At 33.8% G+C, this 17420-nt stretch overlaps 4 protein-coding genes across 7 annotated transcripts; 3 read left to right on the plus strand and 1 right to left on the minus strand.

Moving 5' to 3' along the window:
• Nucleotide 1: 1 nt before the first annotated feature.
• On the minus strand, nucleotides 2-1492 carry Sld5 (DNA replication complex GINS protein SLD5). Of its 2 annotated transcripts, none has more exons than XM_013311180.1 (2): nucleotides 897-1492; nucleotides 2-418 (listed from the first exon to the last, which is right to left on the minus strand). In XM_013311180.1, the coding sequence occupies exons 1-2, from the start codon at nucleotides 1327-1329 to the stop codon at nucleotides 345-347; spliced, it is 507 nt and encodes a 168-aa protein (XP_013166634.1). In that variant the 5' UTR covers nucleotides 1330-1492; the 3' UTR covers nucleotides 2-344. The 2 variants fall into 2 exon arrangements, with proteins under 2 accessions (XP_013166634.1, XP_013166633.1); XM_013311179.1 differs by having other exon boundaries at nucleotides 753-1490.
• A 4068-nt stretch (nucleotides 1493-5560) lies between these two features.
• On the plus strand, nucleotides 5561-8291 carry LOC106117103 (opsin-1). 2 transcript variants are annotated; one of them, XM_013311176.1, is made up of 9 exons: nucleotides 5561-5652; nucleotides 5863-6018; nucleotides 6343-6463; nucleotides 6543-6660; nucleotides 6741-6954; nucleotides 7028-7175; nucleotides 7262-7372; nucleotides 7450-7616; nucleotides 7695-8291. In XM_013311176.1, exons 2-9 carry the CDS (start codon nucleotides 5885-5887, stop codon nucleotides 7819-7821), a joined length of 1140 nt encoding a protein of 379 aa, XP_013166630.1. In that variant the 5' UTR covers nucleotides 5561-5652; nucleotides 5863-5884; the 3' UTR covers nucleotides 7822-8291.
• A 1562-nt stretch (nucleotides 8292-9853) lies between these two features.
• Nucleotides 9854-12313, plus strand: LOC106117104 (opsin-1-like). Of its 2 annotated transcripts, none has more exons than XM_013311178.1 (9): nucleotides 9854-9913; nucleotides 10149-10312; nucleotides 10519-10639; nucleotides 10716-10833; nucleotides 10906-11119; nucleotides 11196-11343; nucleotides 11473-11583; nucleotides 11651-11817; nucleotides 11905-12313. In XM_013311178.1, the coding sequence occupies exons 2-9, from the start codon at nucleotides 10179-10181 to the stop codon at nucleotides 12029-12031; spliced, it is 1140 nt and encodes a 379-aa protein (XP_013166632.1). In that variant the 5' UTR covers nucleotides 9854-9913; nucleotides 10149-10178; the 3' UTR covers nucleotides 12032-12313. The 2 variants fall into 2 exon arrangements, with proteins under 2 accessions (XP_013166632.1, XP_013166631.1); XM_013311177.1 differs by lacking the exon at nucleotides 9854-9913 and adding an exon at nucleotides 9942-9983.
• A 438-nt stretch (nucleotides 12314-12751) lies between these two features.
• DZIP1 (DAZ interacting zinc finger protein 1) lies at nucleotides 12752-17381 on the plus strand. Its single transcript, XM_013311366.1, has 9 exons — nucleotides 12752-12951; nucleotides 13042-13109; nucleotides 13210-13377; nucleotides 13483-14274; nucleotides 14486-14764; nucleotides 14845-15263; nucleotides 15376-15526; nucleotides 15617-16536; nucleotides 16630-17381. Exons 1-9 carry the CDS (start codon nucleotides 12837-12839, stop codon nucleotides 16988-16990), a joined length of 3273 nt encoding a protein of 1090 aa, XP_013166820.1. The 5' UTR covers nucleotides 12752-12836; the 3' UTR covers nucleotides 16991-17381.
• Nucleotides 17382-17420: the final 39 nt, after the last annotated feature.

The following is a 17420-nucleotide window of genomic DNA, read 5'->3' on the forward strand; positions in this document are numbered from 1 at the left end:
CAATTTTAAGTGTCTTAAAAATAAAAATAATTGGAAGTTTTACGTTTTGTTTCATTTTTTTATATTTACATTGACAATAATCAGATCAGAGATATCAAAGTTACCTCCAAGTATCCATCCATATATTTTTCACTTTTGATTGGGGATATGTCTAATAGAGTTTTACTTTGTCTAGGATTAACTGGAAAAGGATTGGACAGAAGAAGATGAATAATACAAATGGGAGAAATACTGAACTGTTTTCTAATCCTTCTGTGTATAAGATTAAAAAAATCACATTAAAAAAAAGGTATATTAAACAACAATTTATTAACATTAATTGCACTTTGTGAATTTAGATAACCTTACATAAGTTGTACTTTTCCACTTTTTAATAAATCCGCTATTGGTTTGTATTGAAGTATATGTTGTGAATTTTCTGAAAAAGAAAAAATATTTATGTATAATAATAAATAAAAAATTCTCAACTTGTAATAACAATCATTTAGGTATAATACGGGAATGAGTATGGGTACAGGTTAGGTGAATTGACACCAATTCAGTGGAGTGTTTGGGCTCCCTAGGATGGCAGCTGATAACTTATTATTTATGGAGGAAACAAAAATTATTATCCTACTTTCAATACCCCTGATGGTCTCTTATCACTAATACAGACCCTATCACAATAAACCAGAAAGCAAAAAACTGTTGTTAATAACAGTTTATTAATTCTATTTAATGGAATATTGAAGTTGATGAAAATAAATATTCACCTTCTAAATCTATTTCTTCATCTTGATCACCACCCAAATCTTCTAAAATAATTCCTGTAACTGTCTCATTGGCTTTAAGGAACACATGTGCTTGTAAATTAGGATATATGACTAATTTGTTAAGGTCAAAACTTTGCATATTACCTGGCACATGATCTAATGCTGCTTCTTTTAAATGACTTTCCATGTTAATCAAATATTCCTGAGCATACTTGTATTCGGAGGGAGTCAGGTAATTTGTTCCAGATTCCAGCCTTTGTTTTTCATCATTCAATATGGAAATGCAATATTTTTCAATTTTATCCAACCTTGTTTTCAAATAATTGCAAATTATAAACTTAATTCTATTCAGTTCCATTTTGTGTATAGAAGCACGAAGATCAGTTTTAGGCAGTTTGTTTATATTTCTTTCCATATGCTGTATTTGTCCTAGCATACACTCGACCATTTCATTTTGATGTGGAAGTATTTCTGGTGCCAAACGTTCATTTTGCCAAGCATTTTGAAGTGTTCTCAGTACTGTTTGAGCTGTAATTTCTTCTTCATCGTCGCTTAGTTCGATGTTATCATATTCCATGTTTTGTTATATTTAAAACATTCTATTAATTGTTTTACTTATCACCGCCAACATATAGATCACAAGAAAATAAATAAAGTAAACAAAATTATCATAAAAACAACCTATAAGTTTGAATTTGAAAGGTATCTTCCTTTGTCACCTCATCTGTCATCTGTCACTTTCAAACTTAAAAACAATTCATGCCAAAGTGCCAAATGATCAGTGCTACCATCTTTAATATGCCCGTCCATTACCATCGTTACCACATTTAAACTCATTATTCTTTTCAAAGACCTATTGTCTATTTCTAAAATGTTATAGTCAATATCAAATTTTGATATTTCAAAGCTATCCTATTTATACAATTACAGGATTTAAAGTTTAATCAAAACTACTTTGTCAATCGATACCCCTCGCATTTTGTCTCCAGTGCCATTGTATTGATATGATCTTGCCTGCACTACTTATTACTAAGCCAATTCCTAATGGTTAATTAATATGACTAACAGGTCTTTTTAAAGGCTGAGCAAAACAAAAATTTCGAGGTTGTTCATATTGTACTTAGCAGCGAGCAAAATAATTAACCATGAGGCTCCAGTACAAAACACAATAGCTGAGATATCAAAATGTTTGTTAAAGCTTCCTGTCGAATTCCAGTTTTGATTTAATTTCAATTTGATTGGAATAGATCCTAAGAAGGGATAATCCCACCTAAATGCTGTGTCGCCCTAATTATTATCCACCGCCTTATTTTCGTCCCCTTTCCCTTCTCAGTCTTTTCTTATAAGGAAAGGATGGGTAGGGGAAGAAAACTTCCTCTTCGTTGATTGAAGATAGTCAACGTATCGGTATTTGCGAATCCTCATGGGCAGTGGTCGCTTTGCTATTTCCGCGATTTCGGTGGCACTTGCTCGTTTGCCACCTTATAAAAAAATCTCAGACCTGGTCCATAATGTAATAGTATATCATATGGTCCACGGTGCAAACGTAACATAGCAGGTAACATCGCCATCACATTAACGTTTCTGACTGAAAACAACTCACAGCGATGCACTATTGGGATCATGTCAAATATAACCTCAACCTTTGCAAACCCCTTGAGGATTTAGTCTTTACAGCTACAGCACACCTTTACGATAGTAACGTATTAAATCAAGTAATAAATTTATTGTTATAGTAGCAATCTATATTTCTATAATATATTTGTTGACAACTTCATGTAGTTAAGAGTAACTAGTGGGATTAATTTTATTATATCAAATGTTAATAAGATACACTCGCCAGACAAATAGTTGATTCTGAATTCCTTTAAGGATACCTCTAGCTATCGGCGGACTTTTAAACTGCCGTATAAAATAAAATGTTAACGTTTGTTTAAAATGTCTGTAGTTTATGTGGTTATTTGTTAGAAATATTTCTTACGTTATAAGTTAATTGTCTTGGAATTCGAACTTGTAAGGAATTACGCTTAGAAATTTAAAGAAGTACATGTTAAGCTAATTTACATCCACATACCATTGGATTGTCTTACGTTTCATTCTTCAACTGTTCCAGAGAATGAAGAGACCTCCAGACAAGAGGTTTGGAACTAGGTAGCGGATAGGAGGAGCAATGATTATAAAAACAGTTTGTGGCCATGGTGTTTAAATTATTCAATTGTAAGTCTCTAATATTTAGTTTAGTTTTTTTTTATATGATAAAAGTAGGTGTGTAAAGTATACGTATTAGGTAAGTATGCACCCATTGTGTAAATTTGATTCCGACGAACAAAGGAAAAACTGTTTTACTTTTACAACTTTCAAAAAGCTGATTTTTAGGTTCGCTTTTAAAGTACCGGTTCAAAAACATTTAGGATACATATAATAATTATTGGGAAGAAATAATACGTTATAATTTTATGCAGGTATAGAACAATTCAATGCCTAAAATTCAGTCTACTAAAAGTTCAAACAATTGAAACATTCCTATCTTCCAAAATATCGTTTAGTAATTCGTGAACTACTGTAATTCGTATTAAGTAATTTCAAATCTTTATTATTATTCCACAAGCCTGGTTCTTATGGTTCCCTAATTAAAGCCAACATTTCTACTATACTTTTTAAGTAAATGGTCGAAAACGAGCAAAAGGCCACGATAATTCGACAAAGTAGCGAAGCGACTGATGCTCATAAACTTCTTAATAGGCTGAGAAAAAGGATATTTCAAAAAAGCTCATATATTTAACTAAGTTACTTGAAAATATTTAATTTCATTTATTGAATAAAAACAATCTTGTTTAGGTCCTTAATTCCTTCGTGTTGGAAGAAAGCATATCAAATCGGCTAAACGCATGCAGTGTGTGCACAAATCAGTAAAATTAAATTGGAAGCCACATATATGTGGTATGCATTAAGCTCTGCTTTGAACTATTCATCATACAAGATTTATACACTAAAAGTATCTATCGCGTGTCATATAAGTGCCTTATTAAAACAGCTGGTAGTGTTAATCTGTCTATTATCAATGCTTACTCAATGCTTGCTCTGCCATTTTACAATACTTCATTGTATGTACGCGGACATGAAGCCTATGACATGTTTCTATTAAATTATTCTTCGAATTTACATATTCCAGTGCTCATTGTAAGAAAGTCTACCGAAATTCGTTATGAAATGAATTATTTATTATTTTGAATTAAAAATAACTTTTTGCCCTTATCTACGATCACATTAACAATGTCCAATTTCACGTTCATCTAACAAACTATACTAAACTGAGTATCGGTTCTTCCAGACTACATTCTATTACTGTGCCAAATTTCATACACATCCGTTGAGATGTTCCGTAGATATCTTCAAACATCCATCTATCCATCCATCCATCTAAACATTCGCATTTAGTAAGGTTAGTAAGATTTGACATTTTTCGAGCGACCCCAATAAATGCATGGCCAGGACAAGGTGATGTCTAATTTTATAAGTAGAAAATATTTGATTTGGATAACTCATATTTCTTGCCGGAGCATAGATAACACATGTAAAGGGTCTTCAGAAACTTTTAAAAGGCAAGACTATTTGAGATGTTCCGTGAAAGATATAGCCTAAATCCATGTACCTTTGATTGCAGGCGTTTTTTTTTGTGAGGGGGGGGATTCTTCCAAAGATACCCTGCTTTCAGGGGAAGACAGGATTATGTGGAATTTGTTTCATCAAAACATCTTCGGTGGTAAAAATCAAGTGCAATATGATTCCGAGTTCTCCAAGGAGAACATGATTACAGATCTAACTCCTGAAAAGAAGAATTAGTTACCATCAAGATTCTTATAATATATACGCTATAATTGCATTTCCTAGCATACCTATCATAGCATACATAAGTATAGAATAATCCACTTAGGGTTGATATTTTTGTACTCAATACCGACTTAGTGGGCTCCTAAGACATAACGACATTAGCCTTTTACTTACTAGAATACAGGGAGGTACTTATTTATTTATGTCTTTTATACGAATAAAAAGACTTCAGGTTATCTTTTGTTAAATGATCACCCCCTCCAATTTGAATATTCATAAATACGGAGCAACACCAAATACGTTGACTTTAAAGGAGTATATATTTTTTTATTTTTAGGGTTCCGTACCTCGAAAGGAAAAAAGGAACCCTTATAGAACCATTTTGTTGTCCGTCCGTCTGTCTGTCGAGACCCTTTTTTGTCTACTAACCAACAAGACATGACCAACGAGTAACGATCAACAAGAGTTATTATTTAATTCATCAAGATTAGTCTTAGTGAGAGTTTAATGCGCAATATATGAATTTCAAATTGAATAGACTAAATACTTTTTTTCAGCTGCCAAGCCCATACAAGCGAACAAATTAGTTCAATTCCATGAATATAAATATATTCAGAGATTAATATAAAATGGGGTACAACAACGCTCCACATTCAAGGACAAGCAAGAAACGGCAACAATACGCGACGTTTGAAAATAAACAGAAGAGCTGCTATATAAATAATAGGCTGGTAAGCAAGGAAGCTTTACTTTTAAAATTTGTGATGAGAGTATTTCTATATGTTTCATATTTTATTATTATTGGGTATTTGAAGAAAATAAGTTTTTATTGGCTAAAAGAAAGAACGAAACGCAGATGTACAGCCGGCCCTGTGTAAAAGTTATGTCTTGAGTATTTACTTCTTAGTCGTTATCTTATTATGAATATCGATTTTCAGTGACCACATTATGCACCTCTTCGCAAGGAGTATAAAAGGGGTATGCGAAAGATCTGAAGACGAGTAGCCTCCGCAACACAGCCACGGCGTCCAGCCGGAGATAGGTTTATAGCACACTAAAGACTGGAGTAGTTCGTATAACGATTTTCTTCAGTATTTTTGTTATTAACCATCTCAGGCTAACATTCCCTTTCCTTTTTGTAAGTCTACTACTGTCTAGAGAATTCAATAATCTTTTCATTAAGCAGTTCTCATACATTATCGATTAAAAAAATACCATATTATTTTATTATTGTATAAACCATTTGTTTCCTTTGCTAATGTATTTTTTTGCTCAACAGACTTTATCACATTCGTAAAACAATGGCAATTGCAAACCTCGAGCCAGGGATGGGAGCGTCAGAAGCCTGGGGCGGCCAGGCGGCGGCCTTTGGCTCCAACCAAACCGTCGTCGACAAGGTCACCCCTGATATGATGCACCTCATTGACCCACACTGGTAAGTTGCCTTAGAATTCAAGAAAATACAGTTAATATCACCGTAAGAGTTGGTAACCGCAGTAGCAGGTTATAAATACGCACGGTACGGCAAAACATTCCTGTTTGTACATCTTTAATGACGTTCTAAAATATCTAAGAACAACTTGAAAGTACGCTGTCCTGTGTTCCAAAACCAATTATTTGTCGTATTACTGATCCATTCTTAATGTTTTTAAATAATTTCTATGTCTGTCATATTTTTGATAAAATGACTAGCAAATGAAAATGCCAAAGACTTTATGTGTTATAGGATGCAATTGTGAAATGATCTTTCTCATTCCAGGTACCAATTCCCACCCATGAATCCCATGTGGCATGGTTTACTGGGATTCACGATCGGCGTCTTAGGCTTCATATCGATCACCGGTAACGGAATGGTCGTTTACATTTTCACATCCACAAAGGTACTTTATTTAACATTAGGACCTATTGGATGATTCAGGACAATATACAGGTTTTTATGAGACGAATGCTATTTTACAGAGTCTCAAAACACCTTCAAACTTGCTCGTGGTAAATCTGGCTTTCTCCGACTTTCTGATGATGCTGTGCATGGCTCCTCCGATGCTCATTAATTGTTATTATGAAACATGGGTCTTTGGTCAGTATAGTACTTTTAATTGTGTCTAATAATAAACGTTTTACAGCTTTATATTAATACAAAAATGTTTTAAATCACAGGTCCTTTAGCTTGCGAACTTTACGCTTGCGCCGGGTCTCTATTCGGTTCGATATCGATTTGGACCATGACCATGATTGCCTTCGACCGATACAACGTAATTGTAAAGGGTATCGCTGCAAAACCTATGACAATCAATGGAGCACTGCTACGAATCCTCGGAATTTGGCTGTTCTCTCTCGCCTGGACTATTGCTCCCATGTTGGGCTGGAATAGGTAATGAAGACTTTTCTCTATCACATAGCTTGTTATATAAATAAGCAGTTATAACCGTGGGTTTGGTGTGCAGGTACGTGCCCGAGGGTAACATGACCGCTTGCGGAACCGACTACCTCAGCAAGAGCTGGCTCAGCCGCAGCTACATCCTCGTCTACTCCATCTTTGTTTACTACACGCCTCTGTTACTCATCATCTACTCGTACTTCTTCATTGTTCAGGTACGTACACTATTATTAGCAGTATAACAATTCAAATTTTAGTTTGAAACATTGGAAATCACTACTAATATGATGATATTGTTTAGGCTGTGGCAGCTCACGAGAAGGCAATGAGGGAGCAAGCTAAGAAAATGAACGTGGCCTCTCTGCGATCCTCCGAAGCCGCCAACACAAGTGCTGAATGCAAATTGGCTAAGGTATACTGTTTTATTTTTTTAATAAATTTTATACTTTTATAAATGTCTTCTAAACTACACGTGCCGTTTTTGTTTAGGTGGCACTTATGACCATTTCACTATGGTTCATGGCGTGGACACCATATCTGGTAATCAACTACACCGGAGTGTTCGAAACTGCACCGATCAGCCCTCTGGCCACTATTTGGGGCTCGGTGTTCGCGAAGGCCAACGCTGTCTACAACCCGATTGTGTATGGCATCAGGTAAGAGAACGAAAAATAGTCAAAGACAGATGATTGCGAACTTCAATTATTTAAATCACACTTCTTTTAACATTTCAGCCATCCTAAATATCGCGCTGCTCTCTACCAGAAATTCCCATCGCTAGCGTGCCAACCATCAGCGGAGGAAACTGGATCTGTGGCCTCTGGAGCTACGACCGCCTGTGAAGAGAAACCCTCCGCGTGAGCCTCGCCCTAACAAATGGACAGAAAACACAACGACGACCGACCCGCTGCTGCCCTAAGGATCTGATACTGCTACAAAAAAACGTTATTTATTATTTTTATACAACGAGATTTATAACTGTACAAAGTGGATAACTTAAACACGCCGCGAGCTGATCGAAAAATATACAGGATGTTTCAGTAACATTTACTTAAAACGACCAGTTTAAAGTCTGCATCATTTTGAGTTCATGCTCGATGCGGCTAGTTCAATGTTGCACACATTTGGTATATTTTTGTTTGTATGCATCGGCTGGCGACATAAAATACTAAAAAAAAAATATTAATCAAAATTACATTTCGTCAGCTACTCCGGTAACCTAAGAGACTGCTCCTTTTAGTTGATAAGCAAGACGATAACTATGATGAAACAAGCTGTGTACCTCGGACAAAATGAAAATAATAAACAGCACGATGGTGACAAAACATCAATATTGCTTTTAATTTTCCTTATCATAATATCTTAATCTATCATTATTAACATAATACACTCTACATTTGGACTTGAAAACTTGGATGCAATATAGAGTTCAACAGTTAAATAAATTATTTCCATTTTAAATGAGTGGAGATAGTAGTAAAAAGTAGTGGTCTTCACTAGGGATAATAATCTTCAAAACATCAAACAAAATAGTCTTCATTTAAAAACTTACCTTTTTACCGATTTCCTTCACCGGCCATTTCCCTTAACATTTGAAACAGAGAAATTGAAATTCTTATAACAACAGTATACAGTTACTTCCATGGTCCTTAGCTTTAATGAACAACTCGAAAAATGGTGAAAATAATTTTGACAAACAGCTTTTAAAAGTTAATATTTATAGATAAATCTACATAGAGTAAAACATAATCAAATATAGTATCAGTTAAAACTACTTTGAATCTACAATATACTATGAATATTTTTCGTGAGAGAGAAGGTATTTATATAAATGTTAAGTTGATTGGATAAAAGATAAACCATAATGTTATATTATTTAAATATGACTCCCAATATTTTACAATAGTTTTTAACTTTACACAAATCATTACTAATAAAATATTATAAATGCGAATGTTTAGGTGGATGGATGGATGGATGTTTGATCTCGATTAAATTTGATACACACATAGAACATAGTCTGGAAGAGCACAAAGGCTACTAATAAATTTATTTACTACTAAATATGTTTTTTTTTTATTCCGCGAGGACGGAGTCGCGAGTTGAGAGACAGCTAGTAGTTAATTAATAGAATTTAATTTACTTTAAAAAATACATCTATGGTTATATTTTTCACCTAAACACAGTATTGGGTTAAGTTAGGTAGTTATAAATAACCTGCGGCTTATATCAACCGAATTGTTTCAAAATATTATATAGGACTGTTTCTAAAAAAACTTAATTAGTGTAGCCAATGTGTTCTTTCAGACTATGTTCTATACGTATGCCAAATTTAATCGAGATCCGTTCAGCCGTCCATCCATCTAAACATTCGCATTTATAATATTAGTAAGTTAAATTACAGGCAGAAATTCGAGAAAAAAAAATGAATAAATAGTATCCTTTGTCCGTCTCCTGACTCCTACCTCCTACCAATTTTCAGCCATATCGGTAACGCCGTTCTTGAGTTATAAATAGTGTAACTAACACGACTTTCTTATATATATATCTGTATTAAATATCTCTCCGAATAATAAATGTCATTTGAATACAACACAAAACGGGGTAATGCCGCCAGCCTCTTGGGAACCCTACCGTGCGACCGCAGCGATTTGGGGTCGATTTTTTATATTATTTAGTTTTATTTTTAGTTTGGTTTAGTTTTAGTATATAGTTTATAGTATTATTTTGGTAGTTTAATTAATTAGTTTTATTAAATAATTTTAAATTGATTTATTTATACAACACATATCTAATTATAAATATCGATTTCTAGCTGCGATAATGTGCAACTCTCAGCACTCACCGATGACTATAAAAGCATTCCGCGTCGGAGCTGATGCCGAGTAGCCTCCGCAACACAGCCACGGCGTCCAGCCGGAGATAGGTTTATAGCACACTAAAGACTGGAGTAGTTCGTATCACGATTTTCTTCAGTATTTTTGTTATTAACCATCACAGGCTAACATTCCCTTTCCTTTTTTGTAAGTTATTTACAATTATTTTTCTTTGTTTTTCATCATTTCCTTATCCATAATTTACTAGAGTCGAAATATTCTTCAGTCCTCCTTGCATAGTGACTTTTTCTTACCTTCTTATGTCTATTTTCCTTTATATTTATTAATACTTTTCTTAAACATTTTGTCCAGATCCATAATCATTATTACTGTAATTCAAAAATGACGGTGACATATCCCGACCCTGGTGTGGGAGTAACGACATTGGAGATGTCGGGCGCACAGAATTTTGGTTCCAACCAAACCGTAGCCGACAAAGTCACCGCTGACATGATTCATCTTGTCGACCCTCACTGGTGAGTATTTATGAGCTATATCACGTAACATTCTCCAGTTGGATCCAAATATCTGTACATCTAAGCAGTGTCCTAGACAAAGATTGAATACTTTTTTCAAGTAGTTATTTTTTTAAAAGCTCTCAGAAATCTTGATATCGATTCTCTTGAGAATATAAAAAAATACTTCAAGAATCGTAGCAATGCAACAATTTTTATTTTTATAGGTACCAATTTCCACCTATGGATCCCTTGTGGCACAGTTTACTGGGATTAACGATCGGTATCTTAGGCATTGTTTCTATAATCGGTAATGGAATGGTCGTGTACATTTTCACAACTACAAAGGTATTGTCTACTATGCATTTATTGTTTGTAAAAATGCATCATGTTCTCAGTAAATCTGTACGCGTGTAATTTCCAGAGTCTCAAAACCCCCTCTAACTTGCTTGTGGTAAATCTGGCTGTCTCCGATTTGTTGATGATGATAGCGATGTCTCCAGCTATGGTGATTAGCTGTTATTACGAAACATGGGTTTTTGGTTAGTATAAAGCAAAACTATATCACTTTCAATCAATTAAAGATTGTGATTAATTCATTGAAATTATTACAGGACCATTCGGTTGTGAACTATACGCAAGCACAGGTTCTATTTTCGGATTCGCATCCATTTGGACTATGACTATGATTGCTTTCGACCGGTATAACGTTATCGTAAATGGAATCGCAGCAAAACCAATGACTACCAATGGGGCACTATTACGTATCTGTGTGATTTGGGTATGCGCTGTCATATGGTCACTTGCACCCTTCTTTGGCTGGAATAGGTAAACGTAACTTTCATCTAGCTCTTAATAACTCGTTATATCAATGAACAATTAAAATATTAATTATTTTGGACAGATACGTACCCGAGGGCAACATGACTGCGTGCGGACTGGACTACCTCACCAAGAACTGGTTTAGCCGTAGTTACATCCTTACCTACTCCTTCTGTGTTTATTATACGCCTCTATTACTAATTATCTATTCCTATTACTACATCGTTAAGGTAGGAATTGTTTAGTGCGATAATTAAAATTATACTAATAATTTTCTAATTAATTAAATAATTTTCTACAGACTTAATACGCTTCGACTCCTTCAAAAACATTGATTGGCTTAATTTTTGCCTTTTTAGGCCGTGGCAGCTCACGAAAAGACAATGAGGCAGCAAGCCAAAAAGATGAACGTGGCCTCACTGCGATCAGTGGATGACACCAACACAAGTGCAGAATGCAAATTAGCTAAGGTTTATTTTACGTTTTTTTGTTACTCTACTAGTCGTGATGCTTGTATAGAAAAGGTTAATATTTCAGGTGGCACTAATGACCATTTCGCTTTGGTTCATGGCGTGGACTCCGTACACAGTCATTAATTATACGGGAGTTTTCGAAACTGCATCTATCAGTCCTCTAGCTACTATTTGGGGTTCCGTTTTCGCAAAGGCCAACGCGGTTTACAATCCAATTGTTTATGGTATTAGGTAAGAGATACGGAAGAGAAATTCCTTGAACACTTAAGTAGTGTTGTCAAGCAAGGATTATAGCTTAATCTTTTTGTAATATTTCAGCCATCCAAAATATCGAGCTGCCCTCTACCAGAAGTTCCCGTCATTGTCGTGCCAGCCATCGGCAGAGGAAGTCGCATCTGTGGTCTCAGGAGTAACCACATGCTGTGATGAAAAACCATCTGCGTGAGCCTCCAAAGGACCGATAACCAAAGACGACCGACACGCTGTGACTTCGTGGATCCGATTCTGCTACAGAAAAACTATATTTATTTTTATAAAAGAACAATAACTAGTATATAAAGTGAAATGTGAAATCTTCAACACGATGCGAGCTAGCTGCATAATATACAAGATTTCTAATGCACTCTAGGTTTTAATACCTTATTTTGAGTTTGAGTTCGATGCGACAAGTTGAAGATTTCCATGCTTTTGATACTGTTTCTGTTTGTATGCATGCTGAAGAAAAAAACAAAAAAAATGCAAAGTAACCGACCAAGTGAAGCAAAGAAATCCTTTTAGTTTATAAGTGAGACGACAACCACGACGAAACTGACTGTATACCCGGAAACATAGAAATAATAAACTGCATTCTGATGATTAAGCATCACAAATGTTTTTTTTAATTTTCCACCTAAATTTCATTTACAAGATAGATTTCGCATAGCTTATTTTTTGCTTCAATGTAACATTATGTCTTCTGTTAAATTTCAAATTTTACAATATACTTATGTGAAAAGGGTAAAATCATACATATATAACGTCTACTAGCCTAATAGGATGTAAGACATAAAAATATATAAAATAAAAAGGAAAGATTAATTAAAGAAATAAAAAAACGTCCTATTATCGACGGTTTTAGCAGCGCTACCGTTTTGGTTACTAGGCAACCATAACATAAACAAAAAACATTGCTTTTGTACTTCTAGTTTTTCTTAATGCTATTAGATAAGGTAGTCCTATAAAATGGTTAGATTTTACTAAACAAAATTAAAATGGCTTGTAAAACATCGTACGAGCTTCATCACAATTTTCCCAAGCTCGCTGAAGAGTCCGGCTTCACATTTAGCACACATAAACCTCGCGTACACATCGAATGGAACAAAATTCGTAAGAACCAAGCGTTTTTAAAATTATTAGACAAAAATTTATATCAAACTTTGCACTTATATAATTTTTTTGTTATTGTTTTCGTTTCAGGATTAATCGATATAGAAAGTTTGATGCGAGATAGAAAATTTGTACAAATCGAACAACATATCAATGATGTAAGAATATTAATTTTAATTTAAAACAACAAGACAATTTACGAATTATCTTACAACTTGAATTAAATTTTCTTCTGTACTAATATCATTTTTTGTTTAGATTTTGGACTGCGTTCTGGAATCAGAGTTTGATGTGCGCATTCTGGATGAAGGGGTTCTAAAGATATTCCGGCTAGCACAGTTAGCTGTAGAATATCAACAATTTTGTCGTCATTACCTCGACAGGAGTGTCTACGTTTTGCGCGAAGAAATCACTGGTTTAGCTCAGGTATGATTGTTGCATTATTAAAATGTTTAAGTAAATTCTTTTCCATCAAAAAAAACACAAATATTAAGTACGTTTGATAAAGGTCATGTTAAAAATCTGTTTTAGGAACTTGAGTATGCGAAAAAAACAATACGTGAAAAAGACGATGAAATAAGAAAGCTAAAACGTAAAACGAAATATAATATTCGAACTCCACTTCCTTATGGTAATGATAATATCGCTAATATGATTTTACAAACACTAGCTAATAAAAGTGATATATTTCCATCCTCAAATCAAATAGACAATGTGCATTATAATAAATGCAGTTATTGCGATAAAGTTTTTATGAATCATTTATATTTAAAAAGTCATATTTCACGGCGACATAGTAATGTAGTAGAAATACCTCAAAAAGATTTACCTCGTAATGAAAACATTCAAATTGATAACGAACAATCAAAACTACAAAATGAAGTTATTGAACTGAAATCAAAGTTGCAAGAAATGGAAGTTCTTTTAAAAGTCAGTAATGACCAAAGCAATCGCGAATCAAATACAGTAACAAAAGAAAATACCAAAGAAACAACTGGAAACTGCTCAAACAATCAAGCATTAAAAATTAATGAGAGTAATATTAAAAGTCCACAGAAACAGATGAAAGATGTTGAGGTATCTACAAACAGCGAAGTTTACATATTAGATAAAATAGAAGAATGGAAAAGGGAAGAATTTGAAAAATACAACAAAGAAATAGGTCTACTCCGGACACAAATTTCTAACATCTTAGATTATAATAAAGATATAGTTAAAACAAACTCAGTGCCAAACGATAATAAAATAATGGAACAACTTCAAGAAACGATAAAACAGCAAAGCGCAGAAATAGCCTCGTTGAAAGATGAGTTGACAAATTCGGTGAGTACTTTGAGATTTTAATCCCTTCTAAAAATTAAATTGGTCTTCATTGTGTTATACCCCAAGTCTCTCCGTGTTATATTTCATAAAAATGTTTTAAAATTAGTTCAATATAATTAATTACTTGAAAGGTAAGCGCACATTTGTACATTAATCAAAAGTAAGCTTTTACTTAAGATTAACCTTATCTATATTACCGACCGAATTTTAGCGATTAAAATCAAAAAATGATGAGTTAGAGAGAAAAAAAGAAATTGACGCACAAATCGCACTTTGGGCTGAAAGGACTGAAGCCCAATCTAAAGAATATAAGCTATTGCTACAAAAATTAGATATAGTAGCTAAAGAAGCCAAGGAATCGCGTGAGCTAGCCGAGTTAGAAAAACAGCGAGCTGTTAAATTACAACATCTTTTAGAACAAAATAGTAACAAGGTAGAAAATTGTGTGGAAATAGCTGTAATTCACAAAGAAAATGACATAAAAACTGAAGTGAGTATACAACAACATCTGGTTTGAACTAAATATAAATTAAACACATATAATATAATATTATTTTACATACTTTTCAGAATAGGCAGAATAGAAATAACATCAATGAAAATTTAGCAAAACATGCTGCAACCGTTGAATCTCCTAAAAAGTCGACTCCAATGCCTGACCGTAAAACACTGGAGAAATTACATCGTAAGGCGCAAGAACTGCTGAATCAGTCGATAACGTCTTCTGATGTGTCCAGCACAAGTGATAGTAACAATCGTGTGCCCATTGAAAAACGAAATGTAAGAAAAACACTAACGAATCACAAAAAGAGAACTAACGAAGATATCTTTGAAAATGGTAAACACCAAATTCATAACAAAGACAGAACCAATACGAAAAAAGCTAGAGAAAATAGATTAGAAACACACAAAAACATTCAGAGCCCAGAAATTAAGAAAAATAAACCTCCGACGAAAAAGGATACCGTACCTTTAACCAAAAGTGGAAGGTAAGCGTAATACATAAAGTTTTAAAATGGAAATTTAATCTAATTTAAGATAATGCGAAAGCAAAAAACACAAATCTAAGCATTGTAATTTTTATAAGCTTTCGATTTTTAGCCCAATAAAAGTTATAAGAGCAAAATTAACAGAAGAAGTAAATCAGCGCCTAGTGTCGCTCGGTGTCGATCCGTTAAGGAAAAGGTTACCTAGAGATATTTTCAATAAACAAAGACTACAACTACAAGAAAACAACGAAATAAAATCAAAGGTAGGAATAATTATCTTATAAAAATTGTTCTTAATTATTTTTGTTGAATTTTATTCAATCCAAAATAACTGTTATATTATTTTTTTTTAGAAAAATCCTGCACGTGAAAAAATTAATCACTACATTATGTCTTATTTGGATAAGAAAGCTACAATCACGAAAAAAAAGACTTTACAAGAAGATGACTATTTTTCTCCAAATAAATCTTCAAAACCATTTAGCTTAACTTCTGTAATATCAAATGTAAAATCGAAAGCATTGTCTTTAGTAAAAACAAATGATGGATTAAGGAAGGAAGAAAAAACTCCATACGATAGTGTTACAAGAAAAGCTCTATCTTTACTTAAAACTCCACCAGGATCTACAGCAACAAGCCCGAAAATTAACAAACAAAATTTGGATAATCAAATACATGACATGAAAAAATCAATAAAAATTATCGAAGAGAAAGAAAAGCCTCATAAACTAACAAATAGTTTTGTTGACAAAAACTCCGAAAGTAGCGAAGAATCTGAGTCAAACCCAACAAACATATCAGACGAAAAACCGAACCAAAACTTTAAATCACCAAATCGACGCCCTGCTATTAGTGGTATTGTCCATGATTATAATATGCAAGGGAAAAGCGGCGACACAAGGACAATGGACAATGCTAAACATATTACAAATGCATTTGAAAAGACAGATTCAAATAAACAAAAGCGTTATTTGAAAATTCACAGTAGCGATAACAGCAGCGATGATAATATAGCTTCCATCACAGAACACGGATTAAGAAATGCCATTTCTGATGAAAATGTAAACGATCAAAAGCAAACCAAAGGTGTACTAAAAAGTGCTTCCTCCATGTCTTCCTTGTATAAGAAAAAAGTATTATTTGATATGGATGCTATACAAATGAAATCTGTCAGTGCATCGCCCTCGCAGAGTATTACTGAAAAAAGTGATAAAAATGAAAAAACTGAATTAGGAATCATAAATCTTGATACTGAAGAATGGGATTTATCGAGGTATGGCTTAATTTCCAAGTATTGGTCTACATTAGTGAATAAATTTATTTATTTAAGTATGCAAAATATATAATTGAATTTGATTTTTTACAGCATAGAAAATGAGCCGTTAAAAGAGAGAACAATAAAACTCAGCACGCGTACGAGTCCAAAAATAGCGGAGTTAAAGCAAAGTATTGAATCACAACTAACTCGACGTAATCCAACTCTTTCAACTGCTTTAGTAGGAGGAGTGGATGTTCTACAGGGCCCGACGATGACAAAAGCCGCAAGCCTCGGCAGCAACACGAGCCTGGGTAGTTCCATTCTTGACGACTCAGAGTTTGTTGTACATCAAAATCATACAGCCTTTGTAAAGCCAAAAAAGTTAACAGATAAAGATGATAGTGAAATTGATATTTCAGAGGTTGTAGACGATATTATTGATAATAAGCATAAATCCTTTAAAAAATAAATTAAGGAATTACTTTGAACAATGAAACGTAATTCTATTATTCAGTACACACTCCCATATTCGCAATGGCGATATTACCCAAAACATACATAAACAATTCAAAATGTCACTGTTGGATTATAAACATCCAAGGTTTGTAAATTGCCAAGGGAAAATTACGGTAAATCAGATATTGCAGAACCTCAACTTGCAACCAAATGGCACTCATGTAGTGCCGAGAAATATTCTTTACAGTTTAACTTAGCAAACTACAAAGGTGCAGGATTCATGATGTACATATTTAGGTTGGTAACATAACATCGTGAACTAAGGAATGTGATCATTTGCCTGTTTGGACAAAGGTTATGAGCCATATTTCTCTTAATGACAAAATATTCCATATGAATTAACAATAATCATTTCAGGGATCAGTCACATAAGATTTACAAAG

This window comes from Papilio xuthus, unplaced genomic scaffold, assembly GCF_000836235.2.
Source record: "Papilio xuthus unplaced genomic scaffold, Pxut_1.1 DF827680.1, whole genome shotgun sequence".
Classification (NCBI taxonomy): Eukaryota; Metazoa; Arthropoda; class Insecta; order Lepidoptera; family Papilionidae; genus Papilio; species Papilio xuthus.